General features: G+C 54.1%; 2 protein-coding genes across 13 annotated transcripts; both read right to left on the bottom strand.

The window, feature by feature from the left end:
• Window positions 1-104: 104 nt before the first annotated feature.
• Window positions 105-15,715, bottom strand: Ehmt2 (euchromatic histone lysine N-methyltransferase 2). Of its 11 annotated transcripts, none has more exons than NM_001286575.2 (28): window positions 15,638-15,704; window positions 14,925-14,991; window positions 14,612-14,818; window positions 14,262-14,518; window positions 11,083-11,164; window positions 10,959-10,996; window positions 10,700-10,855; window positions 8,912-9,049; window positions 8,722-8,836; window positions 8,467-8,568; window positions 8,120-8,268; window positions 7,884-8,027; window positions 7,566-7,801; window positions 7,301-7,483; window positions 7,113-7,195; window positions 6,741-6,847; window positions 6,534-6,656; window positions 6,334-6,435; window positions 5,900-6,004; window positions 5,620-5,774; window positions 5,373-5,540; window positions 3,343-3,487; window positions 3,123-3,200; window positions 2,700-2,815; window positions 2,513-2,599; window positions 1,711-1,789; window positions 1,369-1,544; window positions 105-538 (listed from the first exon to the last, which is right to left on the bottom strand). In NM_001286575.2, exons 1-28 carry the CDS (start codon window positions 15,677-15,679, stop codon window positions 358-360), a joined length of 3,621 nt encoding a protein of 1,206 aa, NP_001273504.1. In that variant the 5' UTR covers window positions 15,680-15,704; the 3' UTR covers window positions 105-357. The 11 variants fall into 11 exon arrangements, 8 of the variants coding, with proteins under 8 accessions (NP_001273504.1, NP_671493.1, NP_665829.1 ...); XM_006523482.4 differs by having other exon boundaries at window positions 127-538; window positions 7,113-7,225; window positions 15,638-15,715; NM_147151.3 differs by lacking the exon at window positions 8,467-8,568.
• Window positions 15,716-17,310: 1,595 nt separating this feature from the next.
• Zbtb12 (zinc finger and BTB domain containing 12) lies at window positions 17,311-19,619 on the bottom strand. 2 transcript variants are annotated; one of them, XM_006523890.4, is made up of 2 exons: window positions 19,254-19,340; window positions 17,311-18,957 (listed from the first exon to the last, which is right to left on the bottom strand). In XM_006523890.4, exon 2 carries the CDS (start codon window positions 18,935-18,937, stop codon window positions 17,558-17,560), a length of 1,380 nt encoding a protein of 459 aa, XP_006523953.1. In that variant the 5' UTR covers window positions 18,938-18,957; window positions 19,254-19,340; the 3' UTR covers window positions 17,311-17,557. The 2 variants fall into 2 exon arrangements, with proteins under 2 accessions (XP_006523953.1, NP_942589.3); NM_198886.3 differs by lacking the exon at window positions 19,254-19,340 and adding an exon at window positions 19,409-19,619 and having other exon boundaries at window positions 17,334-18,957.
• Window positions 19,620-23,827: the final 4,208 nt, after the last annotated feature.

Here is a 23,827-nt window from a genome sequence, read left to right as displayed (position 1 = left end):
TTAAACCCCTGTGGCCAGTGGGTGCCCCACAGCTGTTCTCTTCCACCCCACAGCCACAGCTTGCTTCCTACCCAACTGTCCCCTCAGCCCCATAGTCCTCATCGTCCTGAAACAATCACCAGACAGTTTATTACCAAACCCAACATTTATTGAGAACACAGAAAATCAGCTGGCAGAGGCCCAACTTCAATCAGCTAACTGAGGCCAGGCTCAGTGGGGAAGGCCAGCCCTGAAGTCACTTGCACTCCCAGTGAGAAACCAGCTCTGGGAGAGGGGCCATCGACCTTCCAGGCCTTACTGGGGTCTCTGATGGAGAAATGTCTGAAGGGCAGTGCCCGGCCTGGATTTTAAGAGTCCTCAGGTGTTGATGGGGGGCAGGGAGCTGAGGTCAGGGAGCAGCTCCGGGTGGGGGTCCAGCCGGGCCAGGCGGCTCTGCTCCAGGGCGATGGCCTCCGCTGAATGCTTGCACTTCTCAGAGCCACACTGGCAGGTGAAATACTTGCTCTTGATGTCCCAGAATCGGTCACCGTAGTCAAAGCTGGCAGAGGAAACACAGGAGCTCTTGGCCCTTGGATCTAGACACTTCAAACCCATCTCATAGAGCCCAGGAGCCCTCTTGAGGGATCCACCTTCTTCCACCCAACCACTCCTGCAGATGGACTCCAGGTCCTTGTTGGCTCTGTTGACTCACACTCCCAGAGAACTGTCATAAATGCAGGCTTCTAGCCTTCCTGCCTTGTGACCAGACTCTCCCGAGGCTCTGCGGGAAGTGGGATGCAGCCTGCCCAGGGCCTAGTATACTCAACCATCCAGCCAACCCACACTAGCCCCCATCCCCCTTCTTGTTTTTTGCTTAAGATAGGGTCTCTCTACATAGGCCTGGCTGTCCTGAACTCTGTAGTTAGCCCAGGCTGGCCTTGAATTTGTAGGTACTTCTGCTTCAAGCTCTTTCAAACACTAGCATGACAGGCATGTGATACCAGGGCAACCTGGACTTCTCTTGTTTTGTTTTGACACAGGGTCTCACTCTGTAGCCCAGACTCTTTGTGATCCTCCTGCCTCAGCCTCCTGAGTGCTGTGATCATGAATGTATGTTCCTACTCCTGCCTTACACAGTTTTAACAAGCCTTCCAAGGGACACCTAAGAACACCAAAGGAAGCCGGGTATGGTAGCACACACCTTTAATCCCAGCACTTGGGAGGCAGAGGCAGGCAGATTTCTGAGTTCGAGGCCAGCCTGGTCTACAGAGTGAGTTCCAGGACAGCCAGGACTACACAGAGAAACCCTGTCCCGAAAAACCGGGAAAAAAAAAAAAAAAAAAAAAAGAACACCAAAGGCTGGTCAGTGCCCTCAGGCTGGCTCCTCACCCCAGCTCCTCCCCAGTCCGGATGTCCCTGGAGCTGAAGAAGGCAATGCGTGGGAACCGTAGATCTTGGTGCAGCATGAAAACCCGGACAGGGATGATGTTGGGGTCACACAGGTGGTTAATGAATCGGCTGATGTTGCCATAGTAACGGGCATCAATGCAGTAAACCTCGCCATCCTGGGGGTGGAGACACAGTGTTCTTAATATCCACTTCTATCCACTTGCCTGGCTAGTGTTCCTGCAGTGACACCCAGTCCCTCCACCCAGGCTTCCAGTCCCAGATGTTACAGGTGGCTGCACAAAGCAGCCTTTGGTAGTTGAGGGCAGAGGTGCTGCATCCCACCTTGTTATCTAAATCGAAGAGGTAAGAATCATCCTCTCTCACATCAGCCTCGGCATCAGAGATCAGCTCTCCTACATACCTGTTGGACGGAAACTTCAGTTCTGCATGAACAGTGAGCAGGGCTCCCGGCCCCACCTTCCCACTCAGTTCTCAGAGCCCAGGGGAGAGATGCAGGACATGGTCCAGCCACTAGGGGTCGCTGTGCAGCTGTAGACAGGCAGGTGGGAGGCTCTGTACAGGTGGAGCCTGCAAGACCTGAGCAGGCATGGTGGGAGATGACGTGTGTGTGTGTGTGTGTGTGTGTGTGTGTGTGTGTGAGCCTGTGTTCTGGGGATTAGCATCCCTGGTGGCTGGCTGGGTGGAAAGTTGCCAGGCTTAGACATTAGGAGGTGTGTGCACCAGGAACTATCAAACAGGTGGTAGGCTCTGCGCAGCTACATCAGTCATGAGGTCGCCCCATGTGGCTGGAAGAGGAATTGCCCAAGAGAAGTGGGTGTCTGAGAAGTTGAGGGAACAGAGAAACTGGGAGGTCCTCGGAGCAGGTGAAGGGGCTTCTCTGCTCTAAAGGCCACAGAGAACCTAGGTGAGTCTGACGGCAGAGGGGAGGAAGTGCACAGGAAAAAGCTATTCTCCACTTTACAGATCTGTCTGCCACAGGCATGCTCCATCTAGGCAGCGTGCAGGTAAAGGGGGGACATGATGTTTGGAAATACACTCGGTGGGCGAGCAGAGACATGTATCCTGACATGGAGCTCTAGGGTCAGCAGAGCCCTCATGCACCACGGCCTCACAGTGAACTTACTCGCAGATGAACGTGCCCTGGGGGATGGTCTGCAAGGCTCGGACCCCCCAGCCCATCTTGGCAGTCCGGTAGAGCTGCAGCCGTACCCTAGAGGTGGAGAGGGAGTCACACTGAGTGTGGGACACCTGGGAGGGCCCCAGGGGAGGGGAGGCGGAGGCGAGGCAGGGTGCCGGGGCGCGCGCCTCACTTGATGCCGCTCTGCACCACGCGGTTCTTGCAGCTTCTCCAGCAGGAGCATGCCTGGTTACACTCAAAGATCAGGGGGGGCTCGATCTTGTTAAACTCCTGGAGCAGCCGCCCGTCCTGGGGTGCGGAGGGAGGGGATAGTGGTTTCTCTGTGGGGCCCATTTCAGCTGCCCTGGACCCAGAGGACTCCACAGGAAACTCCACTCTGACCCCAGCCAAGAGCAGAAGAGCAAGGTGCAGAGTCTGCAGGCTGAGGTCAGAGACCAGGAAGTGTGCGCGCAGGCACTAGAGCGCGCATTTGCATATACTCCAGCAGAGAGGCCCATTGCATTCCTGGCAGGGCTTCCTGCCACACCCTGTGTCTCTTCCCCAACACAGCAGGGTCCTGGCTCCTTGGCAGACCTGCCAGGTGAGGGTCACGTACCTTGTCATACCAGCATCGGATACTGAGCTGACCACATAGGCAATTGGAGCTGGAGCAGTCATCCACACACGTGCAGTGCTGTGGGAGAAAAGTAGGAGTGAGTGGGGTTCATGTTCCAGGACAGTGAGTGGTGGTGGTCCCAGTGTGAGGGGGAGTCTTCATGCCCCCCATCCTGGTGTGGAGGTGCTCCCACAGCATGGTGAGCGGGGCTGTGCCTTACCTGCAGATGGGTGATGTTGCGGTCGATGTTCATGGTCGATGTCTCGCAGTTCTCAGAGATGTACTTGTAGTCCTCCGGGCACGGCTCCCCATCCACACCATTGACACAGGGGATGGGTACATTCTCATAGCCTCGGGCTACGTCCCTACAGAAGGGGCAGATAAGGTCAAAGTGGGGCAGAGTAGTTCTGAGGGGAGGATTCCTTGATCTAAGGGTGCTGGCACTTTTATCTCAGCACATGCAGGGAGACGTTCTTGAAAACAAACAAAGACACCACGGAGAACAATCTCGGCTAAGAAATAGTTATGTCCCAAGTAGTGACTGGGTTATTTCTGTTTCTTGGTGAGAATGCAGACTGAGCCCAACAGCACGGTGCATACTAGGCCAATAAATGCTCGCCCACTGACCGATGTTCCCAGCCCCGACCTTTTCTCATTCCTTGGTGAGATACAGCATCCTATAGCCCCGGCTGGCCCCAGACTGAAAGATAGCAGAGAATGACTTCGACAGTCTATTCTCCTGCCCTGGCTCCCGAGTGCTAGGGTCAGAGGCATATGTCACCACCCCAATGGACTCTGGACTTTTAAATTTTAGCTGGAGACTGAGTCTTGCTACAATGCCCCAGCTGGCCTTAAACGTGAAGTTATGATTTTCCCGCCTCTGCCTCCTCAGATGCTATAAGGACAGACAAACACCAAAGTACTCAGCTTGCACAGAACACATCTGGATTACAAACTTACATATCTTTTTGTTTTGTTGGTTTTTGTGGTTGGTTTTTTTGAGACAGGGTTTCTCTGTATAGCCCTGGCTGTCCTGGAACTCACTTTGTAGACCAGGCTGGCCTCAAACTCAGAAATCCCCCTGCATCTGCCTCCTGAGTGCTGGGATTAAAGGAGTGCACCACCACGCCCGGCAACCCACCTCCTTCTTTGAGACAGCATCTCACTGTACAGCCCTGGAACCCAGAAATCAGCCTGCCTCTGCCTCTGCCTCTGCCTCCAGAGCGAGATTAAAGGTCTACACCACTCTCCGCCTGGCCCGAGCAGCCTCATGTCTGAGTGTGGTGTGCACAGGATACAATGAGATGGAAAGCTCAGAGGGCAGTCCTCGGGAGGCAGCTCTCTCCTTCTGGTGGGTTCATGGCTTAAACTCCACACGCACTTTCAGCAGTTGGGCCGCCTCACACTAGCTTTGTGGTTGTTTTTGTTTTGTTTGTTTTTCCTTTTTTAAGTTTTGAGTCTCATTGAGCCTCCAATATGCAGGCTCAAGAGGTAGTCTTCCTCCTTGGCCTTCAGAATAGAAGGGATCACAAGTAACACCTAGCTCCTCTCTGAAATTCTTATCTATCTGGGTGTCTGCCTCAAACTTGAAATCCTCCAGCCTCCACCACCTCGAAGGCTTGGAAAACATGTCCTTTTTGTTCTCTTGTCCTTTTTTGTTTGTTTTCTGAGACAGGGTTTCTCTGTGCAGCCCTGGCTGTCCTGGAACTCACTTTGTAGACCAGGGGTCCTCAAACTCAGAAATCCACCTGCCCCTGCGTCCCAAGTGCTGGGATTAAAGGTGTGCACCACCAATGCCCGTCTCCTCTTTCTTTTGTTTAAAGATTAAGGTCTCATTATGTGGCCCTTGTTGGCCTGGAACTTATTACATAGATACAAAGCAGGCTGGCCTCAAGTTCAAAACAATCAGCTGTCTGCCTCCTTCATGCTGAGATTACAGGTGTGGGTCACCACACCCTGCCCTCAGCTTTTTTCAACTGTGTGTGAGAGTGTCATGAGGTGTGTTTGTAAGCCAGAGGACAATTTGGAGGAGTTGACTTTCTCCATGTGAGTCCAGGGACTGACCTCTGTTAGGCTTGGCCACAGGCTCCCTTGTCCACTGAGGGTCTCACTGGCTGAGTCCCTTATTTCCACCTCCCCTAGTGGCAAGATGATTCTAGCAATTCTCGGGATGTCCTGTGCCTGGGAAGGGGCCTGGGACTGGCCAACGTGGGCCGTGGCAGTGGGCATGGATGTCTGGACTGCACTCACCGGCAGATGATCTTCTCGGTGCGGACAGCCCGGTTCCCTACCCCAAGCCTAAGCTTTCGATTGAGCTGCAGTGCAAACCACACATCAGAGCGCTCTGGGGTCAGATCCCATGCCGTGTCTCCTTCTTTGTTCCGAAGCTCAGGGTTGGCTCCACGAGACAGGAACAACCTGAAGAGGAACATAAGGCCTAGGTCAGAGATTGGACAGTGGGGTGTGGGTGCCAGGGGTTGGGGAAGCTAGGGCTTACAGAACACAGTCATGGTAGCTCTCCCTGGCGGCTATGTGCAGGGGCGTGTCCCCATGGTAGTTGACAGCATGGAGATCACACTGGGCATTCAGAAGGACCTCAGCGATGGCGGCACTACCCGTGAAGGAGGCCCAGTGCAGGCAGATGTTTTCCTCCTGTGGAGGTGAGAGGCAGAGACTTGGTTGCAGGTGACACAATCCTTGAACTGAGCCCCCACTCTGCATAGGGGTCCCGCTGCTACCCACCCCAAGTTCTCTGAGCCCCCTTGAGTGTCCCTCACATTGTCAGTCAGGGTGACATCGGCACCCCGGGTCAGCAGCATACGAATCACATCGATGTGCTTGTGCTCGGCTGCCCAGATGATGGGCGTCCAGCCCCCACTGTCCTGAGGGAAGGAAGGAGGAAGGGAATGAGGGCCCAGACTTGCTGGCCAGAAAATAGGAGCTCAGGGGCACCTCTGGAAACAACCACAGCCAGAGAATGGGTATCCACAGATGCACCCCCGCCCCCCAATGCTCACAGGGAACCTCACTGGACGCACTCAGAGATAAGAGATGGGAGTCGAGTTCCATGAACCAAAAAAATGAGGGAATCAACGTGGGCAGTGGGAGGTAGTGGGGGAGGGTCAGGTCAGCTGAGGAAGAAGCGGGACTGATGCCCAAGGGACAGATAGCCAAAGAATCTGTGTACAGGAGGGGCAGCCAGGTTGCTAACCTGGGCATTGACGTCCACCTGTCCTGTGCTCAGTAGCAGGCTGACCATTTCCAAGTTCCCAATTTTGGCTGCATGATGTAGACAGGTGGAGCCATCCTCTTCCTGAGGGAAACACGAGCCAGTGAACCCTTCAGCTAGCACCCCGTGCCCAGGTATCCCTTCTTCCTCCCACCACCCAGCTCTCCAGCGCCATCCCGCACCTTGCTGTAGACACAGCCACCTAACTGCACCATGTAGCGTGCCACCTCCAGGTGGTTGTTCACCACGGCCTCCATTAGTGGCGTGCGTTGTTGCTTATCTACGGCATTGATGTTGGCTCCTGCCTGTGAGGACAGTGTGAAGGCTGGCACCAGGGAGAGGGGATGCTGGGGAGGGGTTGGACAGTGGGAAGGGTCATGAGGACTGACCTGCAGCAGCACATGACAGATCTCTACCGACCCCTTCTGGGCGGCCGCGTGCAGGGGCGTGCGCTTGCTCTGCTGGTCGCTCTGGAAGTTGGGGTCCAGGTTGTCTACTGCAGGCAGAGATGAGACAAGAGGTAAGAGAGCTGGGGGTGGGACAGCCCTGTACCAAGAGAGACTTCCCAGGATTCCCCACTAGGCAAGCCGTGCCAGCCCCTCAGTACTGCCCCGCACTAGAGGAACACTCAGCCTCCAGGCCGGGAAAGCTTATAAGTTGTGCACTGGATCAGTGCCCATTACCAACAGGTTACCACTGCTGCCGCCACCGAGGGTCCTTCCCTTTCACGCACAGCCCTCGGGGTGGGGTCAGACACTCACACAGCATAAGGATCACCTTCTGCAGCTCCCCCTGCTTCACCGACAGGTACAGCTGCCGTGGGTGGAATCGCAGCTTCTTCCGCCTGTCAGGGGATGGAGGGGGAGAAGGTGGGCTGCTCAGATTTAAGTACCGACAGCAACACCTGCGTTTCTGGCCCAGTCACACCCTGAAAACAGCACAAACTCACCTCTCAGACTCCTGGATGACCAAGGCTTTTTCCAGGGCTTCCCTGCCCGGCCCTGGGGGCAGACCCACAGCGGAGAGGCAGCCCCCATTAGGCAGAGTCAGTGAAGGCCCTGAGCTGTCGATGGTGTCAGCCAGGGGATCACAGGGCGGGCGCCGCGGCTCTCCATGCCCTCGCATTCGGGCGCTGTGGAAAAAGGTTTTGAGGTCTGGGGGCAAGGGAGATAAGATGGATAACCGGGTGGTGGTGGTGGTGGAGAGGCCAATACCTAGGCTGGGAGGTATCCGCTCGCCCTGGGGCATCATGTGCCAGGGGTGGCAGAGCAGGAGCTGCGGTGCCAATTGGGGGTGTTCCCCCATCGCCCCGAGGAATGGTCACCTCCTGGGCCTCTGAGGCATCCTCTCCACAGTGGGGACAGAAGACCATCCCATTGAGCTGGGATACGCAGGCCTTATGGAAGCGGTGAGCTACACGAAAGTCGGGGTGGCATTCCAGGAAGGTGCCCTGGGGAAGGGAAGAGGCAGCAGTCAGCCCCGGAGCTCTCCGGTGCTGGCCAGACCGCCCATCCACCCCAATGGTCACTCACCGCTGTGCAGAAGTAGCCGCAGCCCGGGCAGCAATGGTGCTTGACCATGCGGGCTCGATGGGCCTCACAGAGCACCATCAGCGCCACGCGGCTAGACGGCCGCATGGTCTCCCGCTTAAGGATGGCAGCATTGCAGCCCAGGAGCTAGGGATGAAGGAAGGTGGGGGCATGTGGGTGAGGCCAGGGCCCAGGCTAGCTCACCCTGGGCCCCCTAAGCCAACCGTACCCAGACCCACCTCTCCATCCACACTCTCTGTGGCCATGCACTTGTGCCCTGCTCTCTCGCTGATGCGGTCAATCTTGGGAGCCTCCATGCGGCAGCTGCAGAGGGGCAGCTCCTCAAACCCGCGTTCTGTCTCCAGTGAAGACGTGTCATTGGAGACCCCTTAGACAGGAAGAGACAGAGATGATGGAGGCCTTGCCCCTCACCCACTGGGAGGGTCCCCTCCTTTCCGCCCAGCCACCCCACCATGTTCTAGAACCCCAAAGCCTGGCATGGACACCCCAGCTGTGGCAGGGTTTCCCTCCACCCCCATGGGCACCCCCTGGTGGCTCCCTGTCCCGGCAGTTGGCAATTAATTACCAGCGTGGTTGGGGGAGAGGGTCCCCTCGCTGGGCAGCTCCAGGGACCCCAGAGGAACCTCCATGTACTCACTGGGCCCTGAGGAACCCACACCATTCACTCCTGACACAGAGACAGAGAGAGTGAGAGTGGGGGCTCACAGGTCCTGGGCGCGTGCGCACATGCGGTCTACACAGTGAACATGCACGAGCATCCGAGTGTGTGCTGCTCTCTGGGGCCGGAGGAGGGGACCTGAGAGCAGAGGAGCCGTCTTACCTCTTGGCTCCTTGGCCCTCGGAGGCTCTCGTTTCCGCCGTTTTCTAGATGGCTTCACCCACGGGCTGTCTTTCCGCCATTTCTTCTTGGCCTTGCGCCGGCCACTAGAACCGCTCTGTGGAAGAGGAAGACTCAAGAGCTCTGCTCCCAGCTCCCCCACTCCTCCAGGTAGGCCGGTCTCTGCTCTTACCCTGTCTGACTGATTGCCCGACTCCTCGTCCTCTTCTTCCTCCTCCTCCTCTTCCTCCTCCTCCTCCTCTTCTTCTTCTTCCTCCTCTTCCTCCTCCTCCTCCTCACTCAACTGTTCAGCTAGAGCTTCGACTTCAGACTGAAAAAGAAAAATCAGGCTGGGAAACCAGCAAAGGCAGCTCTCTCGGTGACTGCTGAGGCCCCATATCATCACCCCCCCCCCCCCCAAGGAAAGCTCCCGGTGGGGGATGTGGGCAGGAGGCAGGAAAGGGTGGATAGGGACAGAGGCACAGAATGCCACACAGCAGTGACAAGGGCCGGTCTTAGGAAACACTCTGACAAGACTACCCATGGCAACAAAACCAACCACACTCCACGAAAAGCTAAGGAGGTGCTCTCTAACGAAGGGGTCAGGCTGCCATCACCGGAAACCACAGGCCCAATGTCAAAGTTTTCTTTTTGATTGATTGTTTGGAGACAGGGCCTCACTAGGTAGTCCTGGCCACTACCTGGAACTCACAGAGATCCTACGCCTCTGCCTCTGGAGCATGTCAACACTGACCAGCACAAGAACTGACCAAACACCCTACACAGCTTCCAAAGACAGGCAATAGGAAGGAGGCACCTGCAACCACTGCCACATTTTCTTCCCCCCAAAAAATCAAAAACAAAAAGCAGAAGCAGCAGCAGACATGGCGGCACATGCCTGTAGTCCAAACGTGGAGACAGAAGCAAGAGGATCAGCTCAGGAGCTGGGGCTGGCGAGATGGCTCAGTGGGTAAGAGTACTGACTGCTCTTCTGCAGGTCCTAAGTTCAAATCCCAGCAACCACATGGTGGCTCACAACCATCATGTAATGAGATCTGACACCCTCTTCTGGTGTGTCTGAAGTTAGCTACAGTGTACTTATGTATAATAATAAATAAATCTTTGGGCCAGAATGATCAGTGACTGAGTGAGCGGGGTTGACCGGAGCAAGCAGAGGTCCTAAAATTCAATTCCTAACAACCACATGAAGGCTCACAACCAGCTGTACAGCTACAGTATACTCATATACATAAAATAAATAAATCTTTAAAAAAATAAAGTGAGACTCTGTCTCAAGCCCCATCCCCATTTAGAAAAAGCATGCCTTTAACCCCAGCCACTCGGGAGGCTGAGGCAGACAGACTACAGGAGTGGGTTAAGGCCGGGCCATTCCCAGGCAAGTTGGTAGAGAATGAGGCCTGAAATCAAATATTTAAGTAGCAGCTCAGTGCTTGCTCGCCCTGCGAGGCCTTGAGTTTAATCCCTCAATCAGCAAAAATAAAGCACAGGCCTGTTACAATGCACTTGCAGAGCGCCAGGCTCAACCTCAAACACGGGGGAAAATTCTGAAAGCTCAAACCCACAAACTGTAAGAGATTAAGATCCCCAGAGCTACATCGAAAGAGAACCAAGCCCGAGATGCTGTCCTCTAACCCCAGGATGAGCGCACACACAGTGTGGCAGTATGTGCCTTTCAACCCAACACTAAAGAGGCAAAGGCAGGCAGATTTCTAGGAATTTGAGGCCAGCTTGGTCTACTAGTGAGACCCTGTCAAACAAACAAAACTAGCCAAAAGCCAACGGAGCAAACAACACAAAGGGAGCAAACAAGGCAGGGAGGAGGCTGGGTTGGAATGAGAGGACCAGAGATGAGATAAGGGATATAAGAAACAGTTGCAGACAACACAGGGCGGTGAACTAGAGCTATTAAAGGGAAAGAACAGACTGGGTAGGGAAGCTTGAGAAGAGCACACCAGCACACCTTGCTGTCAGAGTCCACCCGCTCATCCACAGAGTACGCATCATAGTACAGGCTGAAGTCATCGCCCACCACCGTCTCCCACTCCTCCAGGGGCCTGGGCTCTCCCTTCTCCAGGATTATATCTCCTGAGCCCCCGGCAGAGCCCAAGTCCTCGGACTAGAAAAAGATGACAGAGTCTGAGGTTCCTGGCTCCAGCCCACCAATCCGCCCCTCCCCTCCGCTCCCACCCCCACCAGGTAGGTCTTCCTCTCCAGCTCACCAGGCTACCAGAGTTCAGCTTCCTCCTTTTGGCCACATCTGGAAAGACAGAAAAGTGAACTCTCAATCCTGGGATAGACTACGCAGGCCACCTGGAGTGTGTGGGAGGAGCAGAGGTGACTGACCTGAAGTCACCTTCCCCAGATGCATGTCATCACTCATGCGGAAATGCTGGACTTCAGGGGGCCGCTTCTCAGGGATTGGAGGCTGAAGCAGGAAGGAACACGTTTCAGTCAGAAGGTTACTCACCCAGGCTAGGTGTGGTGGGCTACACCTTTCATTCCAGCACTCCGGGAGGCAGGCGGATCCGAGACCCAGGCCAGCTAGGGCTATAGAGTGAGTGAGACCCTATCTCAAAAACAAACAGAACACCCAAGGACAAAAAGGGAGCCTGGAAATATACAACATAGAGGAAACTTGAAGGCACTGTGCTAAGTGAAATAAGTGAGCCACCAAATTAAAGTTATGGGTCTGTTCCCTCAGCCTGGGGCCCAGGTGGGAGTATTGTGGCTGGCTGTACCTCAAAAATGCTATCTGGGGGACTGGCAAGATGGCTTAGTGGTTAAGAGCACTGACTGCCCTTCTGAAGGTCCTGAGTTCAAATCCCAGCAACCACATGGTGGCTCATGACCATGTGTAATGGGATCTGATGCCTTCTTCTGGTTCGTCTGAAGACAGCTACAGTGTACTTACATATAAAAGTAAGTAAAGCTTTGGGCCAGAGCTAGTGGGGCTGACTGAAGTGAGTAGGGTTGACCAGAGGGAGCAGAGGTCCTAAGAGTTCGATTCCCAACAACCACATGAAGGCTCACAACCATCTGTACAGTGTATTCACATACATTAAAAAACAAACAAACAAAAAAAAAACAAACAAACAAAGCTATCCGAAGGGCTGGAGGGATGGCTCAGGGTTAAGAGCACTGACTGCTCTTCCAGAGGTCCTGAGTTCAAATCCCAGCAACTACATGGTGGCTCACGACCATGTGTAATGAGATCTGATGCCCTCTTCTGGTGTGTCTGAAGACAGCGACAGGGAACTCCCATAAATCTTAAAAAAAAAAAAAAAAAGAAATGAGTTTTTAAAAAAATGCTACCCGAAAGCCGGGCGTGGTGGTGCACGCCTTTAATCCCAGCACTTGGGAGGCAGAGATAGGCGGATTTCTGAGTTCGAGGCCAGCCTGGTCTACAGAGTGAGTTCCAGGACAGCCAGGACTATACAGAGAAACCCTGTCTCGAAAAACCAAAAAAAAAAAAAAAAAAAAAATTAAAAAGAGAACAGTGGCCAGCAAGATGGCTCAGTGGGCAGGGGTGCTTGCTGCGCAAACCCTAAAACTTGAGTCTGACTCCTAGATGGCATGAAAAGGTGGAAGAGACCAGGCTCCACAGATATGTCCTCTACTGCGTCCATCCCCTCAACCTCCCCCATTACACATACACACTTATAATCAATATTTTTCTTTCAAGACAGGATTTCCCTGTGTAGCCTTGGCTGCCCTGGAACTCACTATATAGACTTGGCTGTCTAAGGAATTGTGTATACTCTAACTAGGCTGGCCTTGAACTCAGAGATCTGCCTGCCTCAGTCTCCCAAGAACTGGGATTAGAGGCGTGAGCCAGCACCACCCAGCAACAGATAAAATTTTAAAAGTTGTGCCCATATAGGAGTCTTTAAACTACTAATACAGGCATTAGCTAATCATCTATAAGGTATCTACAAGGAAGACAGATACGTGTAAGGCATATGCAAATGTTGATTCTTAGCTGACCCAGACCTTAAGAGATCCACCTGGCTCTCATAATTTTATATGAGGAGCCCGAGCAAACACGAACTTCTGTACCAGAGAAGAACAGCCACACCATGGTGAGGTAATCACTTTCCCAGAAAAAGAAAACAAGCATTGTCGGAGAGGTAGTGCAGTGGTTAAGAGCCGGTTGCTGCTCTTGTGGAAGACCCAGGTCCAATTGCCCAGCACTGACAAGATGCTCACAACCCCTTCAAACTCAAGGTCTACTGCCCCCTTGACTTGAAGGGCACCAGACACACAAGGTGGTACACAGACATATGTGCAGGTAAAACACCCAGAAGCTTAAAAGTTTTTAAAAAAAGAAAGAGTAAAGAAAAAAAAAAAGAAAGAAAAAAATTAAATGTAGAAGCTGGGTGGGGTGGATCATAGCAAGTTCAGTCTACATGAGACCATCTCAAAAAGAGGAAATAAAACAAGGGCCAGAGATATGGCTCAGCAGTTAAGAGCACTGACTGCTCTTCCAGAGGTCTTGAGTTCAAATCCCAGCAACCACATGGTGTGGCTCACAACCATCTGTAATGGGATCTGATTCCCTCTTCTGGTGTGTCTGAAGACAGTTACAGTATATTCATATACATAAAATAAATAAATAAATCTTTTTTAAAAAAAAGATTATAAATAAAAGGCATGTGTGTACACCTTCAGCCCCAGGATGTAGGAGACAGAAAAAGGTAGATCTCTGTGAGTTAAAGGCCAGCCTGGTCTACACAGCCAGCCAGCCAGGGCTACACAGTGAGACCCTGTTACACACACACACACACACAAAACAACAAAAAACAAAAACTACTCTCTCAAAACAAAATAAAGCTCAAAACAAACAACAAAATAAACGAAACAAGACCCAGAGGAAGGCTACACAAGCCATACTTAAGCTGAATCAAGAGCCCTTAAAACCTTGACATAATTTTGATTTCCAGGTTCTTGTCACACACACACACACACACACACACACACACGCCTCCGCCCACATTCTGTCATTATGTGGCCTTCCCAGGGAAGAGTTCCCAGTAAAAACTTTATCTGGTTTGAGACTGGTCTCAAAGTAGGGATTTGAAAAACAAACAAACAAACAAACAAACAAACGAACAAACCAACCTCCCTAAGCATTTGTTCAGAGGCAAAAAACAAAACAAAAAAAACACAAACTTGGGAAGGCTGATCCTGCCCAGTCATTTGTGTAATTAGGACAATAACTATATAATTAATTCTACATCTGTCAGTCTCCTCTGCTGACCACCCCTCCCCAAAGAACACAAACTCCAGGAAGCCGACAATTACTCTGCTCACAGAGGCCCAGCCCAACAGCTGACACTTGGTAGCCTATTGGTAAATTCGAAAAAAAAAATCTGAATACAAGAGGTCTAAGGCTAAATCCCGGAAGAAGGAAAAAAAAAAAAAAAAAAACCCAAAAGAACAAACCACCAACAAAAACAAAACAAAACAAAAAATCCGACCCAGAGACTCCCCAAGTCTCTCCACCCCAACTTCCACACTCTCACCTGTCCGTTGCTAGGTTTGGACATGGTTTTCCGGGCTCGGTGCACTTTGGGCTGCCCCTCCTGGGCGGCAGTTGTTGCCGGAGAGGGTTCAGGCCCAGCAGTTGCAGCTCCCTGGGCCCCGGGCATGCTCAACAGCCTCATGGCCAAACTCTGGACCGAGGGGGGCGACTTTCCTGCCCCTGTCATTGACATTTTGGCCCGACTGGGACAGGCACCCCCCTTGCTGGGGGAAGAGGGGAACGACTTTGTGGCATGGCCTAGAAAAGAGGCAGGCAGAAAGGGGGTGCAGGGTGAGCAGGCATGCAGAAAGCCCCTCTGCGCCCCGTCTCCCTCACTCCCCAGTCTCTCACCCAGCACGATGCGACCCCCATCTCCCTCCAGGCTCTCGGGTTCGTCCCCGATGAGTGATGCGGCCCCGACAGGGGTGTCAGCCCCCTCATCGCCGACGGTGACAGTGACAGAGGCCGGAGAGGAGGGGCCGGCAGGCTCCAAGGAGTCGGGGTTGGCCTTGGGAAGGGTCTCCTCACTCTGAGGGGTGTCCCCCAAAGAGCTATGAACTGTCGGGAGGGGAAAAGAAAAAGTTCAGGGCTGAAAGCTCCCGGGATCCCGTGTTGGGGGTGGGGAGGGTGGAGGTCCGGTCGGGCCTGCTCCTGCTGCACTCACCTCTCTCGGCGGCTCCTCGGGGCTCCTTCTCCAGCAGCAGCGCCCCCATCTCAGCGGGGGCCTCCCCCTGGGAGGGGAGACAAGGAACCGGGGGGCCGGTCAGCCCGGCAGGCAGCTGGGGGGCCCAAGACGCCTGGGCCCTGGGCAGCGAGAGCAGGCTTCGGGGCCTACCTCGCCCTCGGTGGGCGCCCCCCCGACCGCGGCCGCGGCCGCCCGTGGGGGCCGCACGCCCCCGCCCCCGGGCCCGCATCAGCCCCCTCCCTCTCGGCAGACCCCGCATCTCTGGGGCCGGGAGCAGAGGAGGGGGAGGGGGCGGGGCCTCCGCGCCCCGGCCCCGCCCCCTCCTCCCGGCTGCACGCGCCGCTCCCCCTTTGTCCCCCAGGCCGCGGGGACCCCGGCCACCAACCCCTGCAACGCCCGCTGCGCCCCAGCCCGGCGGACGGCCCCTCGCGCCCCTCGCGCGGGCTCCCGGGGTCGCGGTGCCCACCGCCCACGCAGGGGCAGCGGGCGGCGGCACGTGCGACTCGGCGCCCACTCCCCCCACCTCCCACCCCCTGGTCCCCTCATCCGCCCCCGGTGTTGGCCCCCTGGTTTGCTGTAAGTTCGGCTCGGGCCCCCCGGCCCCGTTGCACCCCCGGAGCATTGCACGAGCGCGCGCTTCCCCCGGGCGCGCGCGCGGGCATGCACCCGCCTCTCCCCCTCCCCTTCCGCACCTCGGCGGCCGCCGCCGCAGCAGCTCCCGCCGCCGCCGCCATCGCCGCTTGCGCGGGGGGCCGAGCCGGCGCGCGGCCGCCCCGGGTCACGTGGACAAGGAGGGAGGGCGAGAAGACGCCTTAAAGGAGCCGCTGCGGGCCTCTTGGCCATTTTTGCCCCCCAGAATGGCCCTGGAGGTCCAGAACTGGGGCCTGTAGGGGAGAGGGCGTTCGCTCCTAGCCTGGGCTCCGCCGGGAGCAAGGGTGAGGCTCGACTGGGCTGTGGCTTCCCTGTCCCCGCCCGGTTTTGGGAACACGTGTAGCCTGAGCCTTTGCAGCTGCCGCGTGTGCCTTTCCCGTTCTGAGCCGCCAGATAGAAGGCTGGGACTATATCAGTTTTGAACTTTAGTGCACAAGAAGGGGCGACAGAGACTCACGGAAGACACCTTTACTTCTGGGTCAGTGTGCTTTTGGAAATCTGGGGGAAGTGTCTTCGGTTGCACTAGATATGTCAACTGAATGCAGCGGAGACCTCAATCTATTGACAGTAACTATTTCTGCCCAAATACTTCTCCATGGAGGGGGGGGGTCATGGTCCAGCAGACAGCTTAAGTATGATGGTAGACACAGCAAGTATACAACCCTGAACACTATCGAGGGCACCATCCCCCTCCAGGCATTAAGTCCTAGCCAAAGCTTGAAAATGCCTGTATGGTTGCTCACACAATATTGGACAGACAGGTACTTATGTTACTGGGCCCAAGGCCAATTCGGCATCTTATGGGAACTGTAGTCCTCTTTGGATTAAAAACTTTTCAGAGCTTTCTGGGAATTGTAGTCTTCTAGGTAATCAACTATAAGTTTAGCTGGTATTTCAACTTTCCTTAAAACTTGAGCAAAAATATGCAACAGATGCCCTTTTGCCATCTCTGTGGGTTCACTGGTCACCTGTGGCCCATGGCTTGCACTGCCACCAAACCCCGCATGGTTTATGCCAGCACCAGGGTTGCCAATCACTGTGTGATAAGGTTTCTGCCTAAGTGTTTAGGGCGTGTTCCGAGTCTCTGCTTGAGGCTCCTTTTGGCATGGGACTACAATTGTTAGCGCTGGGAGAATCTATGGTGGGTAGTCACACACATGCAATTGCCAGAATATAAAGAAAAAATGTTTTTGTTTGTTTTTTTTGTTTATTTTTATGGAAAACAAAAACTAAAACCCCAAACTCCAGAAAAAATCCTAAAAAATAGTTTTCTTTAAAAATACTGTATGTCTCTACTCCTCTCCCTCCCCCCAACAGCCCTCCTTGTGTCCTTTTTTTCTAAGTGCCCTGCCCCCCCACCCCTCCGCTACTCACTGTTCTCGCTACTGTAGCCTAATGTCTCATTACCTACCCAGGTTGCCCACCGTGTTCTCTTACCTGGCACATATCATTTCATTTCCGGTGAGCCTTGTATCTACTTTCCCACTTCCCCAGCATGCAAAAATCTCCTCCCTTCCTTCTGGTACTTCATACATGTGTCGCCCTCCGCTCCCTTCTCCCTGTCATCTATTCTAACCAGGGGCAAGTAAGCTGCTTCCTGGCAATCCCCCTACAATTCCCACCCCCACCCCATCTCAAGAAACGCTAGAATCCCCCCCCCCCCCAGCCAGCTTTAGCCAGGAAAGAGCTGTTCTCCAAAACTTTCAACTTTGCCTTTTTTTTTTTTTCCCTCTCTTCCTCCACATCGTTTATGCACCTCTTCAAAAAAGAAATCTTTCTTTGGGATCCCACATTCCCTCAGCCTTATCAACCCTGTCTCCGGCTCCATCTTTTTCTTCTGCTCTTTGAGGCATGGTCTCTCTCTCTCTCCAGTCTTCCTCCCTCAAAATGTTTGCCTGCCCTCAAACCCCGCCCCTCCCCAATTCTGCCGGGCCCAGGACCGCCCCCAGCCTCTTGGCCTTTCAGCGGATGAGGACATTGATCTCAGCCACACCAGCTTCCAGCACGTTCTCAGCTGTGGTTTTGCCATGCTGCTCCTTGAGGTGCCGCCTAATGGCGGGCTTGTGGGCAAAGCGCACGTCACAGTAGGAGCACCGGTAGGGCCGGGCTCCTGAGTGCAGGTTGAGGTGATCGTGCAGTGTGGACTTCTGAGTAAAGCACTTGCCGCAGATGCCACATGAATGGGACTTGACACCACGGTGGACGTTCATGTGGCGGTTGAGGTTGCTGCTGTGGTTGAACTGCTTGCCGCAGCGTGGGCACATGAAGATGAAGTGTTGCGCACGCATGTGGAAGACCAGCTTCTCCACACCCTGGAACACTTCAGGGCATTTGGTGCATTTGATGTTCTTTAAGGGGTTTCCACTTGAGAAGCCCCCAGGCAGAGGTCCCCGGCTACCCCCTGCCCCCAGACTGCCCCCCGCCCCCCGGGCAGCCATGGCCACCGCTGCTGCTTCCACTAGGCCCGAGGTGGCCCCCACACTGGCCCGGCCTCCTGGGATCAACAACAGGCCTTCCCCTTCCGCGTCCTCTGACAGGCTGTAGCATGCCTTCACCACCCCTTGCGGTGGGGTAACAGTGTTGGGGGCCACACTACTCTGGGCCAGCTCTCCCAGGTGGCTGCTCACAGAGGCCCCGATACCCAGACCCCCGGCTAGGCTTCCAGGGGGTTTGAGCCGGTGTGCCACTTCTAGAGCCGACTCCACTTTGACGATGCAGATGTCAGAAACATCTTCATCTTCATCCTCATCCTCCTCTTCCGCCTTCAGCTCTAGGTCCTCATCCAGCGGAAACTCCAGCTTCACCGGTCGCAGGAGCGGAGGGGGTAGAGGAGGTGGTGGTGGGGGTTTTGGAGCTGGCTTTGGGGTCCTGGCTGGAGGGAGGAGGGACTTGGTGGCACTGACACTGCTTAGGAGGCTAGCCTCGCTGACCCCATCTTCTTTAAGGCCTATTTTGGGCTCAATGAACTGGCTAAGGGCGTTCCGGCATTTCTCCACTACATGCTCCATTTGCAGGTAGGAGGCTGCTGTCAGGTAGTTCACGATGTCCCTGACTGCGAACTCCAGGGCGCCTGTGTAGCAAGAGAGGAGCAAGTCCGCCACAATACGCGCGCTGTGCATCAGTGAGACCTGCAGCTCAGAACTGGGGTTCAGCAAGAACTGGTCCCGGAGGAACGGTGAGCAGGCGGCCAGGATGACCTTGTGGCCACGGAATTTGAGGCTGTCGGCCACGATGGTCACATCACAGAACCGCTCCTCTGCACGGAGCTGGTTCATGTTCCGCAACGTTGCGGCCTCGTGGCCAGGCAGCTGGAAGCGCAGGACTTCCACCCCAGAGGCCATTGTGGCGGGAGTGGACTGCCCTGGGTGGGAAGGAAACGAGTCAGAGACAAAGGTCTCTGGCTGTCGGAGGCCAAGGCTCCAGACCCCTCATCCCTACCTCCCTAGTCTTGGCGCGCCTCCCTCAGTTTCCCCAATTCCAAGGAGGCGCGGTCCCTCCGAGGAGGGAGGCGTGGTTCCCGGGGGCGGGGCAGCGGCGTCCACACCCCCCAGTCCCGCAGCCCGCGCGCCCACGGGAGAATGGATAAAGGGGTGGATGGGGGGAAAAAACCAGAGGATTGCAACTCTGGGGTGGCCCCCGGTTGCAGGTACTCCTCACCCGCCTCGCTCTAGCCTGGGCCGCGCTGCTGTGAGTCCCCCTTTTCACGTCCTCCCACCGCCCGGACAGGTCGTGCACGCCCCCCTCCCACGCGCAGATCTCCGTGGCACGCCCCCCCACCCAGACTCACGACCCTGGGTGCACGCGCCTCTCACCTGGCCCGGTTCCGCGTGCTGATTTTTCCCCCCTGGTCCCCCACCCCCCCGGGGCCAGCGACGCCCCCCACACACGGGCAGGGCCGGGGCAGCGCGCAGGCGCGGGGGTGCACGGGGTGCGCGCGCGGGCCGGCTCCGCGTGGGCGGGAGGGGGAGGGGCGGGGGCAGCTCGTGCCGAGTGTTCCAAGGCCCCGCGCAGCGCAGCGTCCTCGCGGACTCGGGGCGGAGGAAGAGGGGAGGGAATTAAAGGAGCAGGATTCCCCCTCCCCGACCCCCCTTTTCTCCCCCGGCACCCCCACGCGGTTAAAGGGCTGGACAGTCGGGCCTCCCCTTTGGCCAGGATTATTTGTCCGCCAGAGCGGAAATACGCTCCACACCGCCCCCTATTTCACGCTCCCCCTCCTCTCTGCCTCTGGGGCCCGCGGCCCGTCTGCGCGTGCGTGCCAAGGCCCGCGCACTCGGCCCCGCCCCCGGCTCCTAGAGCCCCCCTCCCGCGCCCCAGCGCGTCCCCGCTAGCCCCGCCTGCCCCGCGCCCCCCAGCGCGCGCGCTCCCCGGGAACTGCGCAATCTGCGCGGCCACCTGCTCTCCAGCAAGGCGTCACTCCCGCCCAGCTGTGCGAGTCAGGCCACCTCCCAGAGCCTTGGACCTGCCGGTGGCCTACCAATCTTAGGATCACTGCTGCCCTCGGGTGCATCCTCCGCTGAATGTGTGCACAGTTCCTCAGGCCACATTTCCAGACTTTTCCAAGTCTTCTGAAGCTGGTGCCCACTGTAGTCCTGATCTAAAAGAGAATTTCACTTTCCACAAAGCCTGATGAGCCAGCGCTTGCCCTCAGCTTGTCCGGCTTAGAGCACACGGTTACGTCAATCACACTCATTCTCCCTTCTATTTTATCCACTCTGACTTCTTGCCAAGGTCAAGAACCCCACTCATACTGTGAAAGATTAGTGCGTTTCACCTTCACTGTGTAATTAACCCTGGGACTAATCTTGCAAATTGTGCAATTATTTATATTGGTACTAATGTGCCATCTATAATTTTCTCTGCACCCACTCTGTCCTGTCCCAGAAGAGGAGATGCTCCCTGACCCTAGATACCCACTCTACTCCGGACTGGCTTTCTTTGCCACTCCAAAACTACCTTCAACACAACTTCAATGTGAGTACCTGTCTTGAAGGCTAGCCCACCAGCGCTTCTGTGCACCCCAAATACCCACACTGGCTTTAAAGAATAAAGTCCTCAGGGGGTGGCCGCTGTTGCCTGCAGGTTATATTTTTTTTATTACACCCTCCAGGAAGCTTCTCAATCCTGAGGATGCTCAACTGCTTGCAACCCGATGCCCCCCCCCCCCCCAAGACATCTTGAATACAGGAATTAAGTTATGTATGGGCTGTGTTTTGCAAATAAAAGTCAGACAATAAATGGCTGGGTGTTGACATCATTGGCTTTCAGCTGGACCTGCATCCGCCCATACAAAGTTCATTCCTGATTGAACCGAATTCTCACACCCAAGAGATGCTGTTCCCGGAGAAGGCGCAGACAGCCGCGAGGCAGTACCTTGGCTGTGGTCTTTCATGTTCCTTTTAGAATTCTCTGACTTGTACCCTCACCCAGCTCACTTTGTGGTCAGGTCGTGGATTTTAGGGGGAGTGTAGGCCATTGTGTCTGGTACACCTTGTTTAAAGCCACATTCACTGCCTACTGCACTAGAGTGAAGCCTTGGGCAAATCAGTTCTCTGAATCAAGATGTCTTTATCTTTGAACTCAAGGTTCTGAATGCTTACCAGGCTGATAGAGGGTTCTAGGGAGCCTCTTATACACTGAACAAACAAACACACACTGGATCTGTGGTAACACTGGTTTTTAATTTATTTATTCATTTATTTTTAGTGTCTTTGCTTTTATGAGAAATAGACTCTGGCAGTTTCTTTGTTTTCTTCTTTCTTTCATCCTTTCTTTCCTTTTTTTTTTTTTTTTTTTTAGCCCTGGCTATACTGAAATTCACTCTATAGACCAGCCTGGCCTTGAACTCAGACATCTGCCTGCCTTCCCCACTGCCTCTCTCAAGTCCTGGAATAGTCATGCCTCATCACCACTATGACAGTTTCAAAAGAATTTTCCTTTAAAAATTCTGTTCTCTTATCTCATTTTTTTCTTTTTCTCCTTACCAAACTTTTTTGTTGTTGATTTGTTTTTTGTTTTTGTTTTTTGTTGTTTTTTTTTTGAGACAGGGTTTCTCTGTATAGCCCTGGCTGTCCTGGAACTCACTTTGTAGATCAGGCTGGCCTTGAACTCAGAAATCCGCCTGCCTCTGCCTCCCCAGTGCTGGGATTAAAGGAATGTGCCACCACCGCCTACCAAACTTTTCAAAAGAATTATCTATGGGGCTGGAGAGATGGCCCAGCTGTTAAGAGCACTTCTTTTTGTAGAGGACCCCAGTGGAATACCCAGAATTCACCCTGTGGCCCACAACCACTCATAACTGCAGCTCCAGAGGATATGACACCCTCTCCTGATATCTGCAAGCTCCAGGCACACACATCCTAAACACACACAGACACATGAATGCACACACACAGCACAACATACATACACACATAAAATAAATCCTTAAGAAATTAAAAAGGAAGAATGCATATTTCACTGGGAAATAGGAAAAACTGTCAAGTTAAAAGGAATGAGTTTGGCCAGGTGACTTCGGTGGTGCACGCCTTTAATCCCAGCACTTGGGAGGCAGAGGCAGACAGATTCTCTGAGTTCAAGACCAGAGTGAGTTCCAGGAGAGCCAGGGTTACACAGAGAAACCCTGTCTTAAAATCGCACCCCATCAAAAGAGAGAGGGGGAGGGGAGTTGGAGCTGGGAGGGGTGGTCCAGGCTTTTAATCCCAGCACTCAGGAGGCAGAGCCAGGTGGATGGAGCTCTGTGAGTTTGAGGCCAGCCTGTCCTACATAGTTTCTGGTCAGCCAGGGCTAAATAGAGACCCTATCTCAAAACCAACAGAGTTTGGAGCATGGTGAGAAGGACTCCTGCTCCCTTTCTTTCTTTCTTCCTTTCTTCCTTCCTTTCTTCCTTTGGAAGAGCAGTCAGTGCTCTTAACCACTGAGCCATCCCTCCAGCCCCTTCTGCTCCCTTTCTTAGCACCCTTGTGGGGAGTCTCCTAACAGCTTGTAACTTCAGCTCCAGGGGATCCAGTGCCCTCTTCTGGCCTCTGCCCGTACCTGCACTCACAGGTACATCACCTCCCCTCTTAAACACATATATCGGTAATTTAAAATAAAATGTTTTTAAAACTGAGAGTTTGTAAAGTTTTGTCTATTTATTTAATTTATTTATTTGACACAGGTTTTTCTCCATGTTATCCTGGATGTCCTAGAACAAGCTATATAGTTCAGGCTCAGAGATTCTGTTTACAGAAAACTCTTGGATTAAAAGTGTGAGCTCTACCACCAGTAAAAACAGATGTTTTTTTTTTTTTTTTCCAGTAAATAACATAATCTCAGGGCTCACAGTGTGATCAAATATCCTGTCTCCACCTCTTCACAGTTGGTGCTCCAGGGTGTCACCCCCTGCTCACAGGCACTGCATGGCCTAGGCCCCCCTCTCTTCCTTATCAGGCAGAGGGACAGGTGCTGAAACCTTTTCAGACTTCTAAAGAGATCTGATGCCTACTCTGCCTGGACCAGGCAGCATGGCTACAGAGGAATGCCTAAGTAACAGGAGCAGTGGAGCTGGTCTCAGGGCCTTCCCACCGCAGCTGTGTTCACTGATACCCTCATTGAGTCAATGGTGAGTGACCATTGATCATCACTGTCAGTCGGGGGATCCGGTGCCAAAAGGCTTCAAAGGGAGTACTAGGAGAAGGCTTGGTGTGGAAGAGCCATGGGTGGGAGGGGAGAACCAATCTCCTGAAAGTTGACCTCTACACTCCTGCCAGGGTAGATATACCTCCCAGACACAACCCCCACAGACCCCACTACTGTTGCAGGACAGTTGATCACACTGTGAACCCTGAGATTGTGTTATTTGCTGGAAAAGCCACCGTTTTTAGTGGTCGTGCGGCTCACACCTTTAATCCAAGAGCTTTCTGTAAACAGCATTAAATGAAGTCAGGACGGGGCACAAGCAACCAACTGGTTTTCAGGAATCAAACATAGGATTATTAAGAAAAAACCATAGAGAGTAAGAAGGAGTCAAGGAGGAGGGCTAGAGAGGCCGTCAGGAAGTAGAAGGGAGGGATATTGAGTGAGAAGGAAGTTTTTTGAGAGGGACATTGCTTTTGGGATGTTGACTGAGGAGGAAGGTCACCTGGGTGCTTTCTCTGCCTGTCTGAGCCAGCAGGCTTTCAGCACAGCATCTGGGCCCAAGTTTTCATTGTAATATCGAGCAATTGGGATTGGGTTAAAACACAGTCACCACC

The sequence above is a fragment of the Mus musculus genome, chromosome 17 (assembly GCF_000001635.26).
Source record: "Mus musculus strain C57BL/6J chromosome 17, GRCm38.p6 C57BL/6J".
NCBI classification, from domain to species: Eukaryota; Metazoa; Chordata; class Mammalia; order Rodentia; family Muridae; genus Mus; species Mus musculus.
This window is presented reverse-complemented; position numbering and strand designations above follow the sequence as displayed.